Here is a 19,279-nt window from a genome sequence, read left to right as displayed (position 1 = left end):
TGAACACAAATCGGACATTAGGAATGGTAACATACAAAAGCCAGTAGGAGAACACTTCAGTCTTACTGGACATTCTATAATAGATTTAAAAGTAGCTATACTTGAACAAAAAAACTTCAGAAAGACACTTCAAAGAGAAACAGGAGAACTAAAATTCACTTGCAAATTGAACACCATTAATTTGAGCTTGAATAGGCTGGGAGTGGCTGGCTCATTACAAAAGCAGCTTTGCCTCTCCTGGAATTTATACCTCCTCATCTATTATTGGGAGTGGACTACATCCACCCTGATCGAATTGGCCTTTGTAACACTGGTTTTCCACTTGTGAGGTAACTCCCTTCTCTTCATGTGTCATTATATAATGCCTGCATCTGTAATTTTCACTCCATGCATCTGAAGAAGTGGTTTTTTACCCATAAAAGCTTAAGCCCAAATAAATTTGTTAGTCTTTAAAGTGCCACCGGACTCCTTGTTGTTCTTTTGACTATAGTCCACCACATAAAGAAGATGTAAATTAAGATAAATGTTACAAATTAAACAAACTATTATGTGGACTTATGAATCCTGGCCTGTAACTCCTCCAGGGTGGGTTTGCAGAGACAGCATACGCAAAGAACTCTAGTCACTGGTAAACAACCTGTCTGTCTGTGCTTCTGTTTAAGCTTCTTCAACAGCTATGCAATCAATAAAAAGTAACAAAGTTGATGGGTCAAATAAATGAAAAAGCATTTATCTTGGAAGAGGATGCAGTTTGCTTTCTAGATGTAAACCTGCATCAATATGTGCTCAATTTCCATACTAGCATTTTTATTTTATTGAACTTTACAGCATTAATTACACATACTTCGTAATCGACAATATTCCTTACTACCACTAACTGAATAACTGATGAAGTATACGGTCTCTTCAGGTTTTTCTGTGGCTGGCTGGTCAATCTGTTCTCCGAGTACATCCTAACGTTGTTTCCCCTAGAGTATTAGAGATGGAGGAGGCAGAGTTCTATGAGGAATAGGTGATCTGGCTCAAGTAAAATAAAACTGAGTCAAACTTTTTTTTTTAAATTTCCTAAACTCAAAGTAATCTTAAAGATTGAAAAAATGTGCTTTACTTCTAATTTTTTAAAATGTCATAATCTCCAAAAAAGGTGATTCTTGCTGGGCTGAAAGCAGAAAGTCATGGAAATCTTGTCAAGAAGCCTGGTCTAGTGAGACTTCCATCCTGATTACAGACAAAGAGATTTAAACTTCAGAATGACATGCAGATAAGTTACCTGAATGAAGCATGGCACTGAAGATTTCTAATCAGAATCCCACTATGGACTTGGGAATTATTGCATCTTCAGGAGAACTGGCTAAAACAGAAGCAACCTCGTAGGACAAAGCATATGTAAATTTGAAATCCAAGCTGGGTTTTAACTAAAACTAAATATAATAGTGCACCAAAAGGCTGATAGACCACTCTATATGTGACGAGACAGTAAGCTTTGAATTCTAAGTAATGCTTTTGTAGGCTCTGATAATAAATGACTCACAGAGTCATACGTATGAATGATTTTCTTATTTCATTGCTTTGATCTGTTAAGTATGGGTTTCCTATGTAATCTGTGAAAGGTTAAGGATAGGGGAGTTTCAAAGAATATGTGTATGCTTTGGAAAAATTAAATTTTTAAAATAATTTTGACAGCTACTATTGATTTTTATTTTAAAGCTTTTTTATTTTTATCAATTGAAATTTTTGCAAGTTGTGGGAAATTTGTGGGGGAATCAGTGGGAAAGTCAGACTGTAATTATTTAATGACAGTAGATGTTGAGATTCAAAAAGTTATATCTTTATAACCATTAAGACAAATTGTCAACATCATGTCAAAATGTACAAAATAAATATCCTTAAATCAAACTCTAATAAAGATCTCAAGCACCATTTTTATTACTTTGCCTATCTGGAAATTTTGATGATTATTGATGGAAATATTGTTTTGTCAGTTTGTGTGTGTACGGTGAAATTGACATTTACCAGTAAAAACCTGACATTTCCAAGCCTAAATGTATGGTTTGTGATCAGCATTTGATTGCTTTTGTTATATGTAATATTGCAAAAGTGATGATCTGTCACATTGGTTAAAAGAATACAGTATGGGCAATCTAGAGGAGCCTTTTGTTTTTTTAAGTATGAAATTCTTCAGATTCAGTGTGCTGGCTGTATTATTTCTTGATAAGGTGGTCACTGTTGATCTTTTCTTAATAGTAAGAAGTTGTTTTTGTTGAATGTTTTTGTCCTCCCTCTGTCCAGCCAAGAGTGCTGTTGTCTTCTTTTGTCTTTTAAAAACTATAATACAGTAGTTTTCTCTATGCTTCAGCGAACATTTGAACCAATAGATTGCACCTATTGTATAACTTTAGGCTGAGGTATGTTTATATCAGGCTATAATATGGTATTGTATTAAATTTTCTCCCATGAAAAACATATGAATCAATCAACCTTGAAAAAAGCATTTTCGTGTGCATTAGATGGTAGGGATGATTCTTCTGTGGTTTATTTTAATTTAACCAGGATAGAATGATCCCTCCCTCTCCGCCCCACTCCGCTTGATATAACAAATGCAACATCCACTGGATTCTTTTATGTTAGAAAATAATACATATCTCTTCTAATAAGAGACAAAAGAAACATTACAATATTTCCTCACCCTCAAATATTTGCATTGCTGAGTCAAACAAAGCAAGGGTTGCCCACAGATCCAGTAATAAATGTCACATTATTTCCTGCAGTTTTGGTGTATTATGTTCCTGAACATATTACAAGACATTAGCAGTTCTCAAACTTTTTCATAGTATGCGCCGCATGTTAATAGAGAGTCTTGCTTCTGGATCATGTCTGATTCCATCTTTGATTTTCATGGGCTACTTCCCTTGCCCAGCATCTCATGGCAACTACAGCAGTTGCTTACATGGGAAAGCAACATTAGCAAAGTGTTTAATGTGATACAGAAATAGAATCAATGCATTGTTTGTGATAGAGGAGGCTCATTAAATTTAGTTTCATATAGGGAGTGGAAGAGTGCAGGATATTTTTCTGAAGTGATTATGAGTGAAAACAATAACCTAACAATCATAGCATCTGGACTCATGGCATTTTTTGCTAGGGATTATTAGTGATTTTAATGCTAAAGCTACATGACTGAATGTTGAATGATTCCTGATTAAGTTGTTTCTAAATTAATGTCGTTTCTTATTTTGTGTTTTCAGTTTTTCTAATTATGATTCATGTTAACAGCATGCTTTTTAAATCGTTTTAGCATTTCTGTTATAATTCTGTTTTTAAGTAATTTAAAAGAAAGCTGTGATGTAAGTTGCAACCTTGTATTTTATTTTGAAAAAAGAAGGAAAATATAATTTAAGGTTGTTTAACTCAAAAATATTTGATTAAAATATAATTTGGTAATCAGCTGTAAGTTAAGTCTCTACTCTTTGCATTGAGAATGAAACTGAAAACAAAAAATATTTAAATCAAATCTAGTCCTTTGCTCAACCTACCTGCTGGAAAAGAGAGAGAGAAACTTTTGTGCTCTCAAATGTGGTGTGTATTGTTGCTTTACAGAGTGGGACAAATGTTGGTTTGATACCAGAGCTAATATCAAATCCCCTTTAAAGGTATCTTTCTTTCAAGTGTATCGTTCAAAATATCTTTTCCATGTTCAATAAGCCGTCTTCTGCACAGTATGATTTTCCCATCTCTTCACCATGAGCTGCATAAATATCTCATAGATAATTCTGCCAATTCTAATCAGTTGTTTTCTATTGTTCAAAGATTAACAATTTTTTAAAAAGTAAGATGTGTTAGTGGTGACTAGAATCTCTGTTGTTTAACGAGGGTATGGAAAATGTTAGAAAGAAACAAGTTTGAATGTAAAGTATGTTGCCTTTGGATTTAATATTTAAAACTGCTAGGAATTAGTAGACCTTTTTTTCCAATTAAATGTTTGTGATTTAAAGAGATTGATCTTGTCTCTGACTGAGACAATACTGTCACCACATTGAGGAGCTCTGGGACTGGGAAAACTGTTGTCAGCTTCCAAGCTACAAGGGCAGCTTAGAGGCCTTTTGCTGCCACCTGTTGTTATAATAAAGAAGCTACTTTCAAACATGAAGAGAACAGGAGGACTTGTGGCACCTTAGAGACTAACAAATTTATTTGAGTATGAGCTTTCGTGGGCTACAGCCCACTTCTTCAGATGCATAGAATGGAACATTTAGTAAGGAGATATATATATACATACAGAACATGAAAAGGTGGAAGTAGCCATACCAACTCTAAGAGGCTAATTAATTCAGATGACCTATTATTGGCAGGAGAAAAAAAACTTTTGTAGTGATAATCAAGATGGCCCATTTCAGACAGTTGACATGAGGTGTGAGGATGCTTAACATGGGGAAATAGATTCAACGTGTGTAACGACTCAGCCATTCCCAGTCTCTCTTCAAGCCGAAGTTAATAGTATCTACTTTGCATATTAATTCAAGTTCAGCAGTTTCTTGTTGGAGTCTGTTTTTGAAACTTTTCTGTTGCAAAATTGCCACCTTTAAGTCCGTTACTGAGTGACCAGAGAGGTTGAAGTGTTTCTCTACTGGTTTTTGAATGTTATGATTTCTGATGTCAGATTTGTGACCATTTATTCTTTTACTTAGAGACTGTCCGGTTTGGCCAATGTACATGGCAGAGGGGCATTGCTGACACATGTTGGCATATATCACATTGGTAAATGTGCAGGTGAATGAGCCCCTGATGGCGTGGCTGATGTGTTTAGGTCCTATGATGGTGTCACTTGAATAGATATGTGGACAGAGTTGGCATCAGGCTTTATTGCAAGGACAGGTTCCTGGGTAAGTGTTTTTGTTGTGTGATGTGCGGTTGCTGGTGACTATTTGCTTCAGGTTGGGGGGCTGTCTGTAAGCGAGTACTGGTCTGTCTCCCAAGATCTGTGAGAGTGAAGGATCATCTTTCAGGTTAGGTTGTAGATCTTTGATGATGCTGTCATAAGTAGATAGGTAAGGTAAGGGTTAAGTTTCTTTTACCTGGAAAGGGTAACCAAACACCTGACCAGAGGACCAATCAGAAGAAGATGTTAAAGTCAGAGCGATTTGTATACTCGGGTCATTTTTGTTTTCTCGGCTGTGAGTATAACAAGGTGTTCCTCTACACTCCTTTCTATCTTCAAATATATACCAAAGTCTTGAGTACAAAGGAACCACAAAGCAATAGCGCTGGAGGACTGTGGTTGTAGTACAGATGTGGATTGTGGCTGGTTGTGTTGTTTCCCGCAGGGGGGAACACAGCTACCTTGCTGATTCCAATCTTCTCTCATTCTATAGGGGCACGTGGTACAACCGGGAACAAGTAAAATCGCTAATATGATTGCTTTGCTTTGTACTTACTGTGTGTGATTGCTGTGTCTATTTAAATTTGGCTATTTTTAATCGACTGGGCTCATTCAGATTTTTTAAGTGGAGCCGTGTAAATGTTTATGCAAGTTTTAGTCGTGTATTTGTCTCTTTTTCTATATAAAGCTTTCCTTGTTTTTCAAAAACTTGTTTGGAAGTTTCTTTTTCTAGTAAGGCCTTAGAGAAAGGTCGAACCTCCTGTATCGAGCGGTCGTCTCCCTCACGGGAACGGCCAGGCACAGGGAACAGGCAAGCCAAGCTTTGGTATCTTTGCCATCTCAATTGTCCTAGAGGGTAAGAGAACGCTTATCCTTGGAGCAGAGAAACACGGTTTCTTGATACTCGCGGGTCTGGACCAGAGGCACCAGCCTGGAAGGAGGGGAGGGGTTTCTCCCTCGCTTTTAGCATCCCAAGGGATTTGGAATCTGGGTTCCCGGCGATGGAATTGCATCGGGGAAAATGAAGGACGCGAAAAATAGACAAAGAATAATAATGTGGGGAAACAGATCCGTCCCCCGCGGCGCAGACCCGAACCTTGAGCAGGACCCGTCGCCCGCGGGGGCAGACAGCGGCGCGAGGAAGGATGAAGCGCAACTCGACAATCCGAAAAAAACGCGAGGAACGCGGAAAAACAATAAAAGAAAAAACACCCGCGACTAAAGAATTGACACTGACCAAGGAGGGTTGGGACACCAGAAGAGGAAAAGGGGGACAAGGCCCTATCAATGCCTGATCTGGGGCACCTATCAGATCCTAAAGATGAGAGATGAAGCTAGAAGGATTCAGCGAGTACCTTATATTTGAACTCTAATGTTCAAATGAGGATTAATACTTGAACAGATGCTCTGGAAAAGGTTTAGTTGAAGGCTGACAGGATGGGTAGTGGCGTTTGTTAATTTCTTTGTTTGGCCTGTCTGGAGTAAGGTGGCTTCTGGTACCCTTCTGGCTCTGTCAATCTATTTTTTCACTCAGCAGGTCGTATTGTATTGTCAGAAGGCTGGATAGAGATAATTGTAGGTGGTTGTGTCTGTCTGAGGGATTGGAGCAAATGTGGTTGTATCTTAGAGCTTGGCTGTAGACAATGGATCATGTGGTGTGTTCTGGATGGAAGCTGGAGGCATGTAGGTAAGTATAGCGGTCAGTAGGTTTCCGGTATAGGGTGGTGTTTATGTGACCATCGCTTATGAGCACAGTAGTGTCCCGGAAATCGATCTCTTGTGTGGACTGGCCTAGGCTGAGGTTGATGGTGGGATGGAAATTGTTGAAATCATGGTGAAATTCCTCAAGGGCTTCTTTTCCATGAGTCCAGATGATGAAGATGTCATCAATGTAGCGCAAGGAGAGTAGGGGCATTAGGGGACGAGAGCTGAGGAAGTGTTGTTCTAAGTCAAAATGTTGGCATACTGTGGGACCATGCGGGTACCCGTAGCAGTGCCACTGACTTGAAGGTATATATTGTCTTCAAATGTGAAATAGTTGTGATTGAGGACAAAGTCACAAAGTTCAGCCACCAGGTTTGCTGTGACATTATCGGGGATACTGTTTCTGATAGCTTGTAGTCCATCTTTGTGTGGAATATTGGTATAGAAGGCTTCTACATCCATAGTGGCCAGGATGGTGTTTTCTGGAAGATCACCAATGGATTGTAGTTTCCTCAGGAAGTCAGTGGTGTCTCGAAGATAGCTGGGAGTGCTGGTATCGTAGGGCCTGAGGAGACAGTCCACATAGCCAGACAATCCTGCTGTTAGAGTGCCAATGCCTGAGATGATGGGGCATCCAGGATTTCCAGGTTTATGGATCTTGGGTAACAGATAGAATACCCCTGGTCGGGGTTCTAGGCATGTGTCCGTACAGATCTTTTCCTTTACTTTTTCAGGGAGTTTCTTGAGCAGATGGTGTAGTTTCTTTTGGTAACCCTCATTGGGATGAGAGGGCAATGGCCTGTAGAAGGTGGAGTTAGAGAGCTGCCTAGCAGCCTCTTGTTCATATTCCAACTTAATCGTGATGACGACCGCACCTCCTTTGTCAGCGTTTTTTATTATGATGTCAGAGTTGTTCCAGAGGCTGTTGATGGTGTTGTGTTCAGCACAGCTGAGGTTATGGGGCAAGTGATGCTGCTTCTCCACAGTTTCAGTCCGAGCATGTCAACGGAAGCAATCTATGTAGAAGTCCAGTCTGTTGTTTTGACCTTCAGGAGGAGTCCATGCAGAATCCTTTTTGTAGTGCTGGTAGAAAGGATTCTGTGGGTTACTGTGTTTTCGGAGGTGTGTTGGAAATACTCTTTGAGTCGGAGATGTCGAAAGTAGGATTTTTGGTCACCGCAGAACTATATCATGTTTGTGGGCCTGGAGGGACAAAAGGAGAAGCCCCGAGATAGGACAGACTCTTCTGCCGGGCTAAGAGTGTAGCTGGAAAGATTAATGATATTGTTGGGTGGTTTAAAGGAACCACTGTTGTGGTTCCTTCTGGCACGTAGCAGTTTCAATAGTTTAGTGTCCTTTTTCTTTTGTAGAGAAACAAAGTTTGTGTTGTAAATGGCTTGCCTAGTTTTTGTCAAGTCCATCCATGAAACATAGTTATCTACTGTAGCATCCCACCCTGGGGTTTGTTCCATTACCTGTGATATCTGACAGTCTAATAATTATTTTGTGTTCATTGTTTGTTTGTTTGTTTTTGTTTTCAAAACTATTCGCTAGTGTCCATTCAGAATGGAATGTGAAACTCTTACTGACGTTAAAAGGAGTTAGGTATTTATCTATGGGAGAATAGACCCTCCTCAGTACTGCTGCTGTAGATTGATAATAGAAGCCTTAACTTTGCACATTACAAATCAATCTTTTCTTTTTCTGCCTGACACATCCTCAGGAGCTGTCTTCCTCCTGCTCTCTCTCTCTCTCTTGTCTTTTTCTAGTGGGTGTAAAGTGACAATCTGAATATGTTAGCAGCATTGCAATTTAGGTTCAGAGGTCAGGTTAAACTTCAGTCATGTTTTAGCAGCATTGTTAATTAAATCACTCCTTGGTTCTCAGTTTTTCTTTTGGCATTACATTTTTATGTGGTTTTGTTTCTGCTGAAGTCAGTAGCAAACCCCCGTTTGATTTCAAGTTATCAGAGGGGTAGCCGTGTTAGTTTGGATCTGTGAAAAGCGACAAAGAGTCCTGTGGCACTTTATAGACTAACAGACATATTGGAGCATGAGCTTTCGTGGGTGAATACGATGCATCTGACGAAGTGGGTATTCACCCACGAAAGCTCATGCTCCAATACGTCTGTTAGTCTGTAAGGTGCCACAGGACTCTTTGTTGCTTTTCCTTTGATTTGAGTGTGATTAAGATTGGGCTATGTGTCATGTAAAATGAGTAAATAAAGCAGATGTGTTAATTTTGAATTTGTGGCCTTATTTTAGCTAACTGATACACAACTTTGAGACTCAAAGCGGTGAAGTTAAATGTAATTCCCTGGTTTCATTCCCCATAAATAATCACATAATGATCAAATTGGCTTTCTGTTAGCCTCGACCAGTATCCATGCAGTGAAACTCAGTGAGATTCCTCCCCCCTCTCACCTCCCCTCAGACTGCTTACATAAGCTAAATGCACCTGAAAGGAGGTTATAAAAGGGGATGAAAAAGAGAGAGCGCAGCTACTTTGTACAGACCCATTAAAGAGGGTGCACTAACTATTCCAAATGTTCTATGGTTCTTTCAAGCCAATCAGCTCAGAGCAGTAAGGGATTGGGGGCTCTCTAATCCAGCCAAACAGTTTTTTTTTTAATTGAACAAGAAATTATGGCAGTGAAGATATTGCTAGGCTATCATAGACTTATAAAAAATCATGTCTTCCAGAAATGTATAGACATCCTGACGCTGCTGTACGGCTGTGAGATAGAACTTGGGAAAAATTAAGTTCTTTTTCCCATGCCAGTGACTTCCATTGGAACCAATCTAGATCTTAACCCAAATTGCAAAGCAGAGAGCTTTAAAGACTGGGCAAGCCATGAAATACAAATGGTTAGCCAGCTATTCAGCAAAGAAACTTTTCTAACTTATTTAGTGATCAAAATTACTTTTAACTGTCCACTCTTCCATGATACCAGTACTTTCAAATCAGCCATTATGTTCCTCAGCTTTCTGGAAAAGCTGCTTTATACAGAAAGCTACCTTTAGTAGAAGTGATTGTAAGGTGATTCACTCCTATGCTAGGCTGTGGCCAATTCCCAAGCCAGGAATTGGTCTGGTGACTCTCAGGCAGGTATGTCAACTTCACAGGAAGAACAGCAGCTCAGTCTGCTCAACATCACTCCAGGGTTGGAACTCTCTCTTGCCTGACAGTGGCAAGAGACCCCCGCCCTCAGGTGTTAACCTGCTTGAGCCTTGCTCTTTGTCCAACCCTGTTCCTCGTCTTGCTCCTGCTCCTGCCCTGTTCCTTGCCTTGCTCCAGACTTGCTCCAGCTCCTCTCTGGACTCCTGATTCTGGCTGTAACACAATACAAGAAAATTGCTTTATTCTGTTTCAATGGTACCTTATGCCATTCAGGTTAAAATATAGATAGATTGAATGGGAATACATTTTGGAGAAATTGTGCTGAAAGAGGAGATTTTATGCATCTATGGTAGATATGTAGAGGTCATTAAAGACTATTGGGATGAAATTCAAAAGCAATTATCACAGCTTATTGTATATTTATTACCAAATGATCCTTTGGTAACCTTCCTGGGCCTTCCTAGAAGAAATGGTCACACAAAAGGAAATGAAGAATTAATCCCTCATCTGCTAGTAGCTGCTAGGCTACTGAAAGCTTCTTATTGGAAAAAATGGTCTGGCTCTAGAGAAATGGTTTAAAAATATGGGAGCTGTTTGTTATGAAAAAAATTAATGCACCAGTAATATACTCAGCAAGATAGAGGACACATAAATACTTAGATATTTGGTTACAATGTATTCAGTAGTCAAAGTACATTCATCTGCAGACAACAAAACAAAACAAACCCAAGCACACCTGTCCAGGTGTTTTTTTAATAGTAACATTTGCTAGACATGCCTGGTTTGTTAAATATGGGTAATCAGAGATTTCACTCAATTTAATTAAACTACTAGAAACAATATGTCATAGGTTGTGTAAAGATGCTTACTCTGTAACTTGGTAACCTCTGTTAAATAGGGAGAGCCAATGATTCTATTACTGTATTATGTTTTTCTAATCAAAAGCTCACTGTAATAATTCTTGTATTTCCTCTCATATTTACATGTATAGGGTTTGTAAACTTCTTAAAACTTCCTAAATCAAGCCACAATTTAAAAATAAAATAAAAACAAACAAGCAATGGAGAGTAAAAGATGCAGCACACTGACAACATTAAAAACAACCATCGCCAACAAAAAACCAACCTCATGCTGTGTCACTCTGTCTGGAGTGGCTCACAACTCTGAATGCCAATCTCAGGTCTGACTGTAGGGAAACAGGGCAGATGTTCCCCAGCTGGTGGTATATTCTATAATTAGATTTCACCAAGTCAATAACAAATATTAGCCTTACCATGGAGTCAGGGAAAGTGCCCTTAGGCTCTCCAGCCAATCTTACCACCCAGACAAACTGCACTTTGTGATGAATGCACCTGTATTAGTAGGAGCATTGCCAGCAGATCGAGGGAAGTGATTTTTCCCCTCTGTTCGGCACTGGTGAGGCAACGCCTGGAGTACTGCATCCAGTTTTGGTCCCCCCACTACAGAAGGGATGTGGACAAATTGGAGAGAATCCAGCGGAGGGCAATGAAAATGATTAGGGTCTGGGGCACATGACTTTTAAGGAGAGGCTGAGGGAACTGGGGTTATTTAGTCTGCGGAAGAGAAGAGTGAGGGGGGATTTGATGGCAGCCTTCAGCTACCTGAAGGGGAGTTTCAAAGAGGATGGAGGTAGGCTGTTCTCAGTGGTGGCAGATGACAGACCAAGAAGCAATGGTCTCAAGTTACAGTGGAGGAGGTCTAGGTTGGATATTGGGAAACACTATTTCACTAGGAGGGTGGTGAAGCACTGGAATGGGTTACCGAGGGAGGTGGTGGAATCACTATCCTTAGAGGTTTTTAAGCCCGGCTTGTCAAAGTCCTGACTGGGATGATTTAGTTGGGGTTGGTCCTGCTTTGAGCAGGGGATTGGACTAGATGACCTCTTGAGGTCTCTTCCAAACTTAATATTCTATTATTCTGTGATTTTATGAAAGGTTATTAGGTCACTCCTGTTCCCAAAGGGCCAATCACTTACCTCAAGTCAATGGATGCTCTTGTTCTCATGCCAAAAACAATTCTGGTAGCCACGGGCACTGACTTCTGCTGGCGTCAGTGGGTGCTTGACCCCTTCTCCTGGGGCCACCTTGACTCCACCCCATCCTGCCCCTCCTGCCCCATACCAACCCCTTCCCCAAAGTCCCCCCCAACTCTGCCCCTCCCTGCCCCATTGGGCTCCTTCCCCAAATCCCCACCCTGGCCCTGCCTCTTCCCCACCTCCTTCCCTGAGCGTACCGCATTTCTGCTCCTCACCCTCCCTCCCACAGCTTGTTATGCCGCAAAACAGGCAAGCCCTAGGAGGAGAAACGGAGATGCGGTGCGCTCAGGGGAGGAGGTGGAGGCAGAGGTGAGGTGAAGTGAGCTGGGGTGGGGAGGCGGGGCGGGGAGCTTGGCTTCAGGTGAGTGCAGAGCACCCATCAATTTTCCCCGTGAGTGCTCCAGCCCTGGAGCACCCACGGAGTTGGCGCCTATGCTGGTAGCCAATTCTTTAGTAAAGTAACTAAAGATGTATTAGCTAAGAAAATAAATTAAAGTTATTGAGAAGTTAAGTCAGGTAAAATATATAAACAGTTGAGTCCAAGTTTGTAGGTCCAAAGTGGTAGCAGGGATGTAGTAATCTGCTAGTTTTCCATAAATCTTTCAGGATTACCTAGAATGACTCTAGGGATCTCTGTCCAGTTTCTCAGTATTCCTCCCTGATAGAATCCACCAGTCCAGAGATACAGGATCATTCTCTTAAATCAGCAGTTATAGATGATGCTCACAGAAGACAAGCTGACAGATGCCTTCACCCATATGGGCGCTTCCTTTGATGAAGTATGCATCTTGAATCTTTGACATCAGGTCCCTGCATCAATGACCACTTGCTTTGAAATTAGCATTTGTCTGCTAAATCCTTAAGCACTTATTTAGCTTTCACAAGATTTCTTAGATGAGTAATTTAGTTAGTGATATACATTATGCAATTATCTTCCATTACATTACTATAGAAATAGATAAGTGAGAGCAATACAGATAAGATTCATTGGTTTTCAGGAAGTTTACACATCAAGTAAATTTTCAGCTTAATATTTAACACAAACCTTTGATATAGGGTTAATTAAGTACAGGATATAGATAAATGAAAGCAATACAATGAACACCTCTGTTGATTTCTATTAGCATATGAGTGAATTAGGTTGAACTCAAACTAAAGCTCAGTACTACTTTGATATTCACAAACAAGTGAATTGACCTATTGCTTTGATCTGAGCTGATCTGTCAGTGTCAGAGCCCATTCAGCTGTACCTTAATGTTTCATGACCACATCTGTCATTGGTTATGATTTCAGTGTGCACTTACTAAGAGCAAGTAAGGAAAAACATATTGGTTGCTGAAGTGAGCTGAAAGCATGTACATTAACAGCTCCTAGAGCAGGGGTAGGCAATCTATGGCATGTGTGCCAAAGGCAGCACGCGAGCTGATTTTCAGTGACACTCACACTGCCTGGGTCCTGGCCACTGGTCCGGGGGGCTCTGCATTTTAATTTAATTTTAAATGAAGCTTCTTAAACATTTTAAAAACCTTATTTACTTTACACACAATAAGAGTATAGTTGTACATTATAGACTTGTAGAAAGAGACCTAAAAACATTAAAATGTATTACCGGCACATGAAATCTTAAATTAGAGTGAATAAATGAAGACTCAGCACACCACTTCTGAAAGGTTGCCGACCACTGTCCTAGAGTCTTGGAGATAACCATAACAGTTAGCTCTGGCAAGAGAGATCAGTGTTAAGCTGAGCAAAAAGATACTTCAGGATAGCAGATATCAGCTCAGACATACATAAAAAAAATATGTTTTTTGAACACTGCTTGTGAAAAAACACTCTGCTCAACATCCCATCTTGGAAACCAAGGAATAGACTGCAGTAGTCATGTTTTCAAGTCTTTATAAATGTCTTTGAAAATAATGTTATGTTGTTTATAAAATGTATTTGAAATATTGGGTAAAAAAGATCTAAGTATTAGTTAGTTAGAAAAGTGATGCTGGTATTTTTATTACTATAAAAAGTGGTTTGAATTGTTTAAAACAGGAAAATATATCTATAATTTCCCTCCTTATTTGTGGAAAACTCAAAGATGGATATTATTCAAGGTTTCTGAAAAAAATTCACCTTTGGTCAGAGACTAGGCATGAAAAATTTCAGTGCACAATGTGAACATTTTATACAGTTATGAGCAAATGAAAGTATCAGAGGGGTAGCCGTGTTAGTCTGGATCTGTAAAAGCAGCAGAGAATCCTGTGGCACCTTATAGACTAACAGACATTTGGGAGCATGAGCTTTCGTGGGTGAATACCCACTTCTTCAGATGCATCTGACGAAGTGCGTATTCACCCACGAAAAGCTCATGCTTCAAAACGTTTGTTAGTCTATAAGGTGCCACAGGATTCTCTGCTGCTTGAGCAAATGAAAGAGGATTGTTTATTGCAACCCAGGGGAAATAAGTTAATAGCAATACTTATATATTACTATACATTTTCAAAATACTGTACAGACATTAAATAATTGTAATTGATATACTTCAGGCATTAACAATACTTACAGAGGTACAAACAAATTCCATAAGAATATTGGTTACTCTACATCCTGCCTGGAAGTGACCATGTTAATTCATGTTTTTCTCTCTAAAGTATTTTTTGTTTTTTTTTTAGGATTTTTGCTTTTTAAAGATTATTGTATGAATGAAATTGATGAAGCTGTCCCTCAGCTGAAATTTTATGAAGAGGTAAGAAACCCTTTATCTTCTATTGGTGGTCTATGTCATAAGCTTAATTACTGGCTTGCCTGGACCAGGTGTATTTGTGTTTGGGGGTGGGGCTTGGTAGGAAGAGCATATGGGTGGCACTGGTTGGGGGCATAATGAAGGAAAAGGGAGGGGTGTATTACGATAGGCATTGTTCTAATACATTTCAGTTTCCTTAAGTAGATTAATGATTCATAAGAAATGGTGGTAAGTAACATTTGGATCTTACAACAACAGTGCTAGCTTTTTAAACATATATCAGAGCCTTTTTAAAATAAAATGTTAGAACAAAGTATTTAATTTAATTGGTTTTTTTGTACAGTTTTCAAATCATGCTTGTAAGGTGATTACAATGTTGTCTTTGGTATCACATTGATAACAATCGCACATTTAAACAGTACAAAATGAACGCTGAAAGGAGAAATTATTTTGCTGGCTTATGTTTCAGCTGTGCTATTATTTGGTATAACTGTACATATTGAGACTCAGTCTTTTTATTAAGCTTCTTGTGTTTTTGTAACAGTGGATTCATAGAACACTTAAAGAAGTGCAGTTGTAATAGATATCTTCACTTGAAGACATGTTGAGTTTATTTGGTCTTTGGTTTCATGATGCCACTGCAGTGTGCAGGCTTTTGGCTGATGAAAATGATAATGTAAGAAAAAACACATTGACTGAAACGTAACCATATTGGCATTTATCAGATTCATGCACCCGAAGAAGGTTTCAAAAATACCAATAGGTTGACGGGAGGGTGGGGGGGAAGAATCACGGTTTCTGATTGGAATAGCGTAGGTGTATGAATTCCTTTTCCCCTTGAGCATATGGTGAAGTTACTGTATGTACTGTATTGAAGCCAACTATTTCTGGATGCTGTGACTCATGCTAAAGCCGAAACCGAAAGCCAGCTGCAGGCTGGACTATTAGGATTGTCAGGCCTCTAGGGTTTTTTTATTCTTTACAGATTGATTCAAACATTTTTTTTTAAAGAGAGCAACCTTTAGTATAGTTCTTTTAAAGTTACATTTAGGAGCTATATTCTTCCTTCAGATGTGCACATGCAATCTCCGTTGACATTACTGAATTGCATATCTTGCACTTCAGTGAGTTGCATTGAGTTGCATACCTAGTTGCATTTCTTATTATTTAGTATTTATTTAACAGTAGACTGAGGGGCACCAATCAGGACCTGACTTCATTGTGCCAGCTGTTATTTGTGTATTTACATATGAAGACTCACAGAGTCTCTACATTTTAATACATTTATAATCTAAGAAGACAAGTGGGGCATAAAGATTTATAGAGAGATGTATACAATTTTAATATACATTTACATGATTTTTGTTATTATAAAAACGCAAAGTAAGAGTCAGCTATCTGCATATACTTCTTAGTCTAGCCATCAGTAATTGGTTGAGATCTAGGAGACAGGCTGATATGGAATATTCTGAATATCACCATTTCTTGTCAAGAAATTTCACCTGGGCTAGGCAAGGTGGGTATGTAACATTGCTATAGAATGAGGATTCTGTTTTTTTTTTTAAGCTTGAATTTTATTATATTTTCCTGCTCCTTTTCTGCAAAGTTTAATCAGTAACTTAGAAATCAGAAAATAAAACGACAAGAAAGTTAAAATGAAGACTGTCTCAGTTCAGACCCATTCAGCAAAGAGTTGGCTGAAAAATTTGGACTTGCACAGTTCTCAGAAGCTAAGAAATATGGGCTCTGACCAGCTTGATATTCATAGATTCTAAGGTCAGAAGGGACCACTGTGATCATCTGGTCTGACCTCTTGTATAACGTAGGCCAGAGAACTTCCAAAAATAATTCCTGGCACAGATCTTTTAGAAAAACAGCCAATCGTGATTTTAAAAATTGTCGATGATGGAGAACCCACCACAACCCTCAGTAAATTGTTCCAATAAGTAATTACTCTCACCCTTAAAAATTTACACTTTATTTCCAGTTTGAATTTGTCTAATTTTAACTACCAGCCTTTGGATCATATTATACCTTCCCCTACTAGATTGAAGAGCCTATTATTAAATATTTGTTCCCCATGTAGGTACTTACAGACTGTAATCAAGTCACCTCATAACACTTCTTTGTTAAGTTAAATAGATTGAGCTCCTTGACTTTATCATTATAAGGCATGTTTTCTACTCTTTTTAATCATTCGTATGGCTCTTCTTGGGACTCTGTCCAATTTATTAACATCTTTCTTGAATTGTGGGCACCAGAACGGAACACAGTATTCCAGCAGCGGTCACAGCAGTGCCAATTGCAGAGATAAAATAACCTCTCTGCTCCTACTCGAGATTCCCCTATTTATGCATCTCATAATCGCATTAGGTCTTTTGGCCACATTGTCACACTGTGGGATGAAGTTCTACCATTAGGGATTCTGTCTCCAGTCTTCAGAAACGCACATTTAGAGACTGTCAGCAAAAACACTTCAGTTTATATCCATTGTGATAATGGCGTACATAGAGAGAAAAATAATATCTAAGATAGTCAAGTCCCAAATAATATAGTTCTTTATACATGCAGATTAAAACCAACACCTTGAAATGCACTTGGAAGAGTATTGAGAGCCAGTGTATTGGATGGAGCATAGGTGCAGTGAGTGCATGTCATCTCGCTCTACCAGTTATTTGGACTGCTGGATTCTACACAAACTGAAGCTTCCTAGTAGTTTTAAAGAGTAGTCTTGAGGAGAATACATGGTGTTGAATCAACCTAGCTGTAACAATTGCATAATGGATTATGCAACAGTGAAAGGTAATTAACTGCAGATGAGATATAAATGACCACAGTTTTGCAGTGCATGGAAATTCAAGATCAGCTGACGGCACTGTGTACAGAATTTTAAGAACTGTGGTGAAAATGGTTGCTGCATCTTCATGGCCTGGAGCATTCTATGTGGCAGAATAAAAAAGTCTTTTCAGTTGCAACTGGAGTTGAATTAAGAGCTTGACTCAAGAATGAAGTGTGACTGCTTGTAGCTCACTGCATTAACGTGATTGATTTTTGGTTCTGTAGTTGTTCTGATCCAATTATAAAATCATTGTAGTCAATTTAAAAGGCATTTGAATTTGGAGCCGTAAAACAGGGTCCAAACGTACCCCCAAGATTGCTAACCAACTTGACATGAAGTGAGACACCAACAGAGAAAGCAGTCACATCTACAATCCGTTTCTGTAAATAATATCCTGTGCCAATCCACATTAACTCTGTCTTGTCTAGACTGTTTTTCAGCCAGTGTGTTTTTATTTCTCCGTTGCGTGATTTAAACAGGGACATGGATTAGCAAACTGCACCATCTGCATTTGTGAAAAAGATGATGTAAAGTTGAATTTTATCCATGTATTGTTCACACTGCAGCCCCAAATGCTTCAAACTTCCTTGGCAGCCCTCTTACATGTAGAACAGAAGGGGCAACAAAGTATAATCCTCTAGGACTTTGCATAAGAGGGACCTTAGAGTGATGAATAATTACTTACTATCACCTTCTGAGACTTCTTATAAAGGAACAAACATAACTATTGCAGAACAGTCCCATCAGTTCCTGACAGATCCTGCAGGTGGGTAAGCAGCACCTGGTGAGTAATGTTATCAAAGACTGCTGATAGTTTTAACAAGGTCAGCTGTTTTCTGTTGCCAGAAGGAGATAGTTGACTAAGGATACTAATACAGCCTCTGTACCAAAACCAGACATCAAGTTAGAGTACTAGGGATCTGGTATATCAGAAGAATCCAGATGAAGCGGGTATTGTCCTTCCATGACTGCCTCAAAAGAGAACTTTCAAAATAGGATAATAACTAGCAAAGTCATTAATCATAGAATCATAGAATATCAGGGTTGGAAGGGACCTCAGGAGGTCATCTAGTCCATCCCCCTGCTCAAAGCAGGACCAATCCCCAACTAAATCATCCCAGCCGGGGCTTTGTCAAGTTAATGTTAAGTGATTGCTTCTTCCTAAGCTGTTGTTGGTCTAAAGATAAATGCTTAGAACTCCAAAATTGCTAATTTGAGTTAAGAAATGTTATGCATTGTAAAGAGGAATACTGAATACATTTTTCTATGATTTCCATCTGTTTATACATTTAAGAAATTACTGTAGTATCTAACCAAGAAAGCAGTTTGTATAGATACTATTTAGAAACATGAGTTATTGCATGTCACTTATTTATCTTTGAAACAATTTGAAGTTGCACTTTAAGGGTTAGAAAAACATGGCCTAAAAATATTTTAAAAGGCTTGTTACATATTTTTAGAGAAGTCCCGTTTAGATATTTTAAAAAGAGACTTGCTGTATTTCCTACAGTAAAGTATTACGTTTGAAAGCTTTGAAATGTTTATATATTTGATTTACTTACCACATTTTTCAGGTAGAATAATTTTAATAAATTGTTACATAACAATTATCCTTAGATGTAAAAAGGCTCCATGCTGAAGGGATCTCGTATGTTATTGCAATGTGAGTCACGATCGTGTGTTTATCTGGATGAGTGATTCATCTAGATCTGTCAAAAATCATTTTTTAGGTGCTCAGTAACTTAAGCATTCTAATTTCAGCATTTGAAAAGATATATTGTCAGATAGTATTTCCGAAGGTGAGCTGTGGTATTTCAGTCTGCCAGAGGACTATCATATATGAATCAGTAATGCCACCATATTTATGGGACAGTACAGTAACTCATGAGGGAGCTGTTACTGCTATATATCAGTTATCAGATAAACCGTGACAGTTTGTGATCTCTGCCCATC

At 38.9% G+C, this 19,279-nt stretch overlaps 1 protein-coding gene across 2 annotated transcripts in view; it reads left to right on the top strand.

Annotated features, from left to right (window-relative positions):
• GRK3 (G protein-coupled receptor kinase 3) overlaps positions 1 to 19,279 on the top strand; it is a 117,176-nt gene that overhangs the window by 45,015 nt on the left and 52,882 nt on the right. For both annotated transcript variants that reach the window (XM_075060091.1, XM_032769842.2), the window contains exon 3: positions 14,417 to 14,490. In XM_075060091.1, the coding sequence (XP_074916192.1) occupies positions 14,417 to 14,490 (74 nt within the window). The remainder of the gene's footprint in view (positions 1 to 14,416; positions 14,491 to 19,279) is intronic.

The sequence above is a fragment of the Chelonoidis abingdonii genome, chromosome 22 (genome assembly GCF_003597395.2).
Source record: "Chelonoidis abingdonii isolate Lonesome George chromosome 22, CheloAbing_2.0, whole genome shotgun sequence".
Taxonomy (NCBI): domain Eukaryota; kingdom Metazoa; phylum Chordata; order Testudines; family Testudinidae; genus Chelonoidis; species Chelonoidis abingdonii.
Note: the sequence above shows the minus strand (reverse complement) of the source record. Positions and strands in the feature narration are given on the sequence as shown.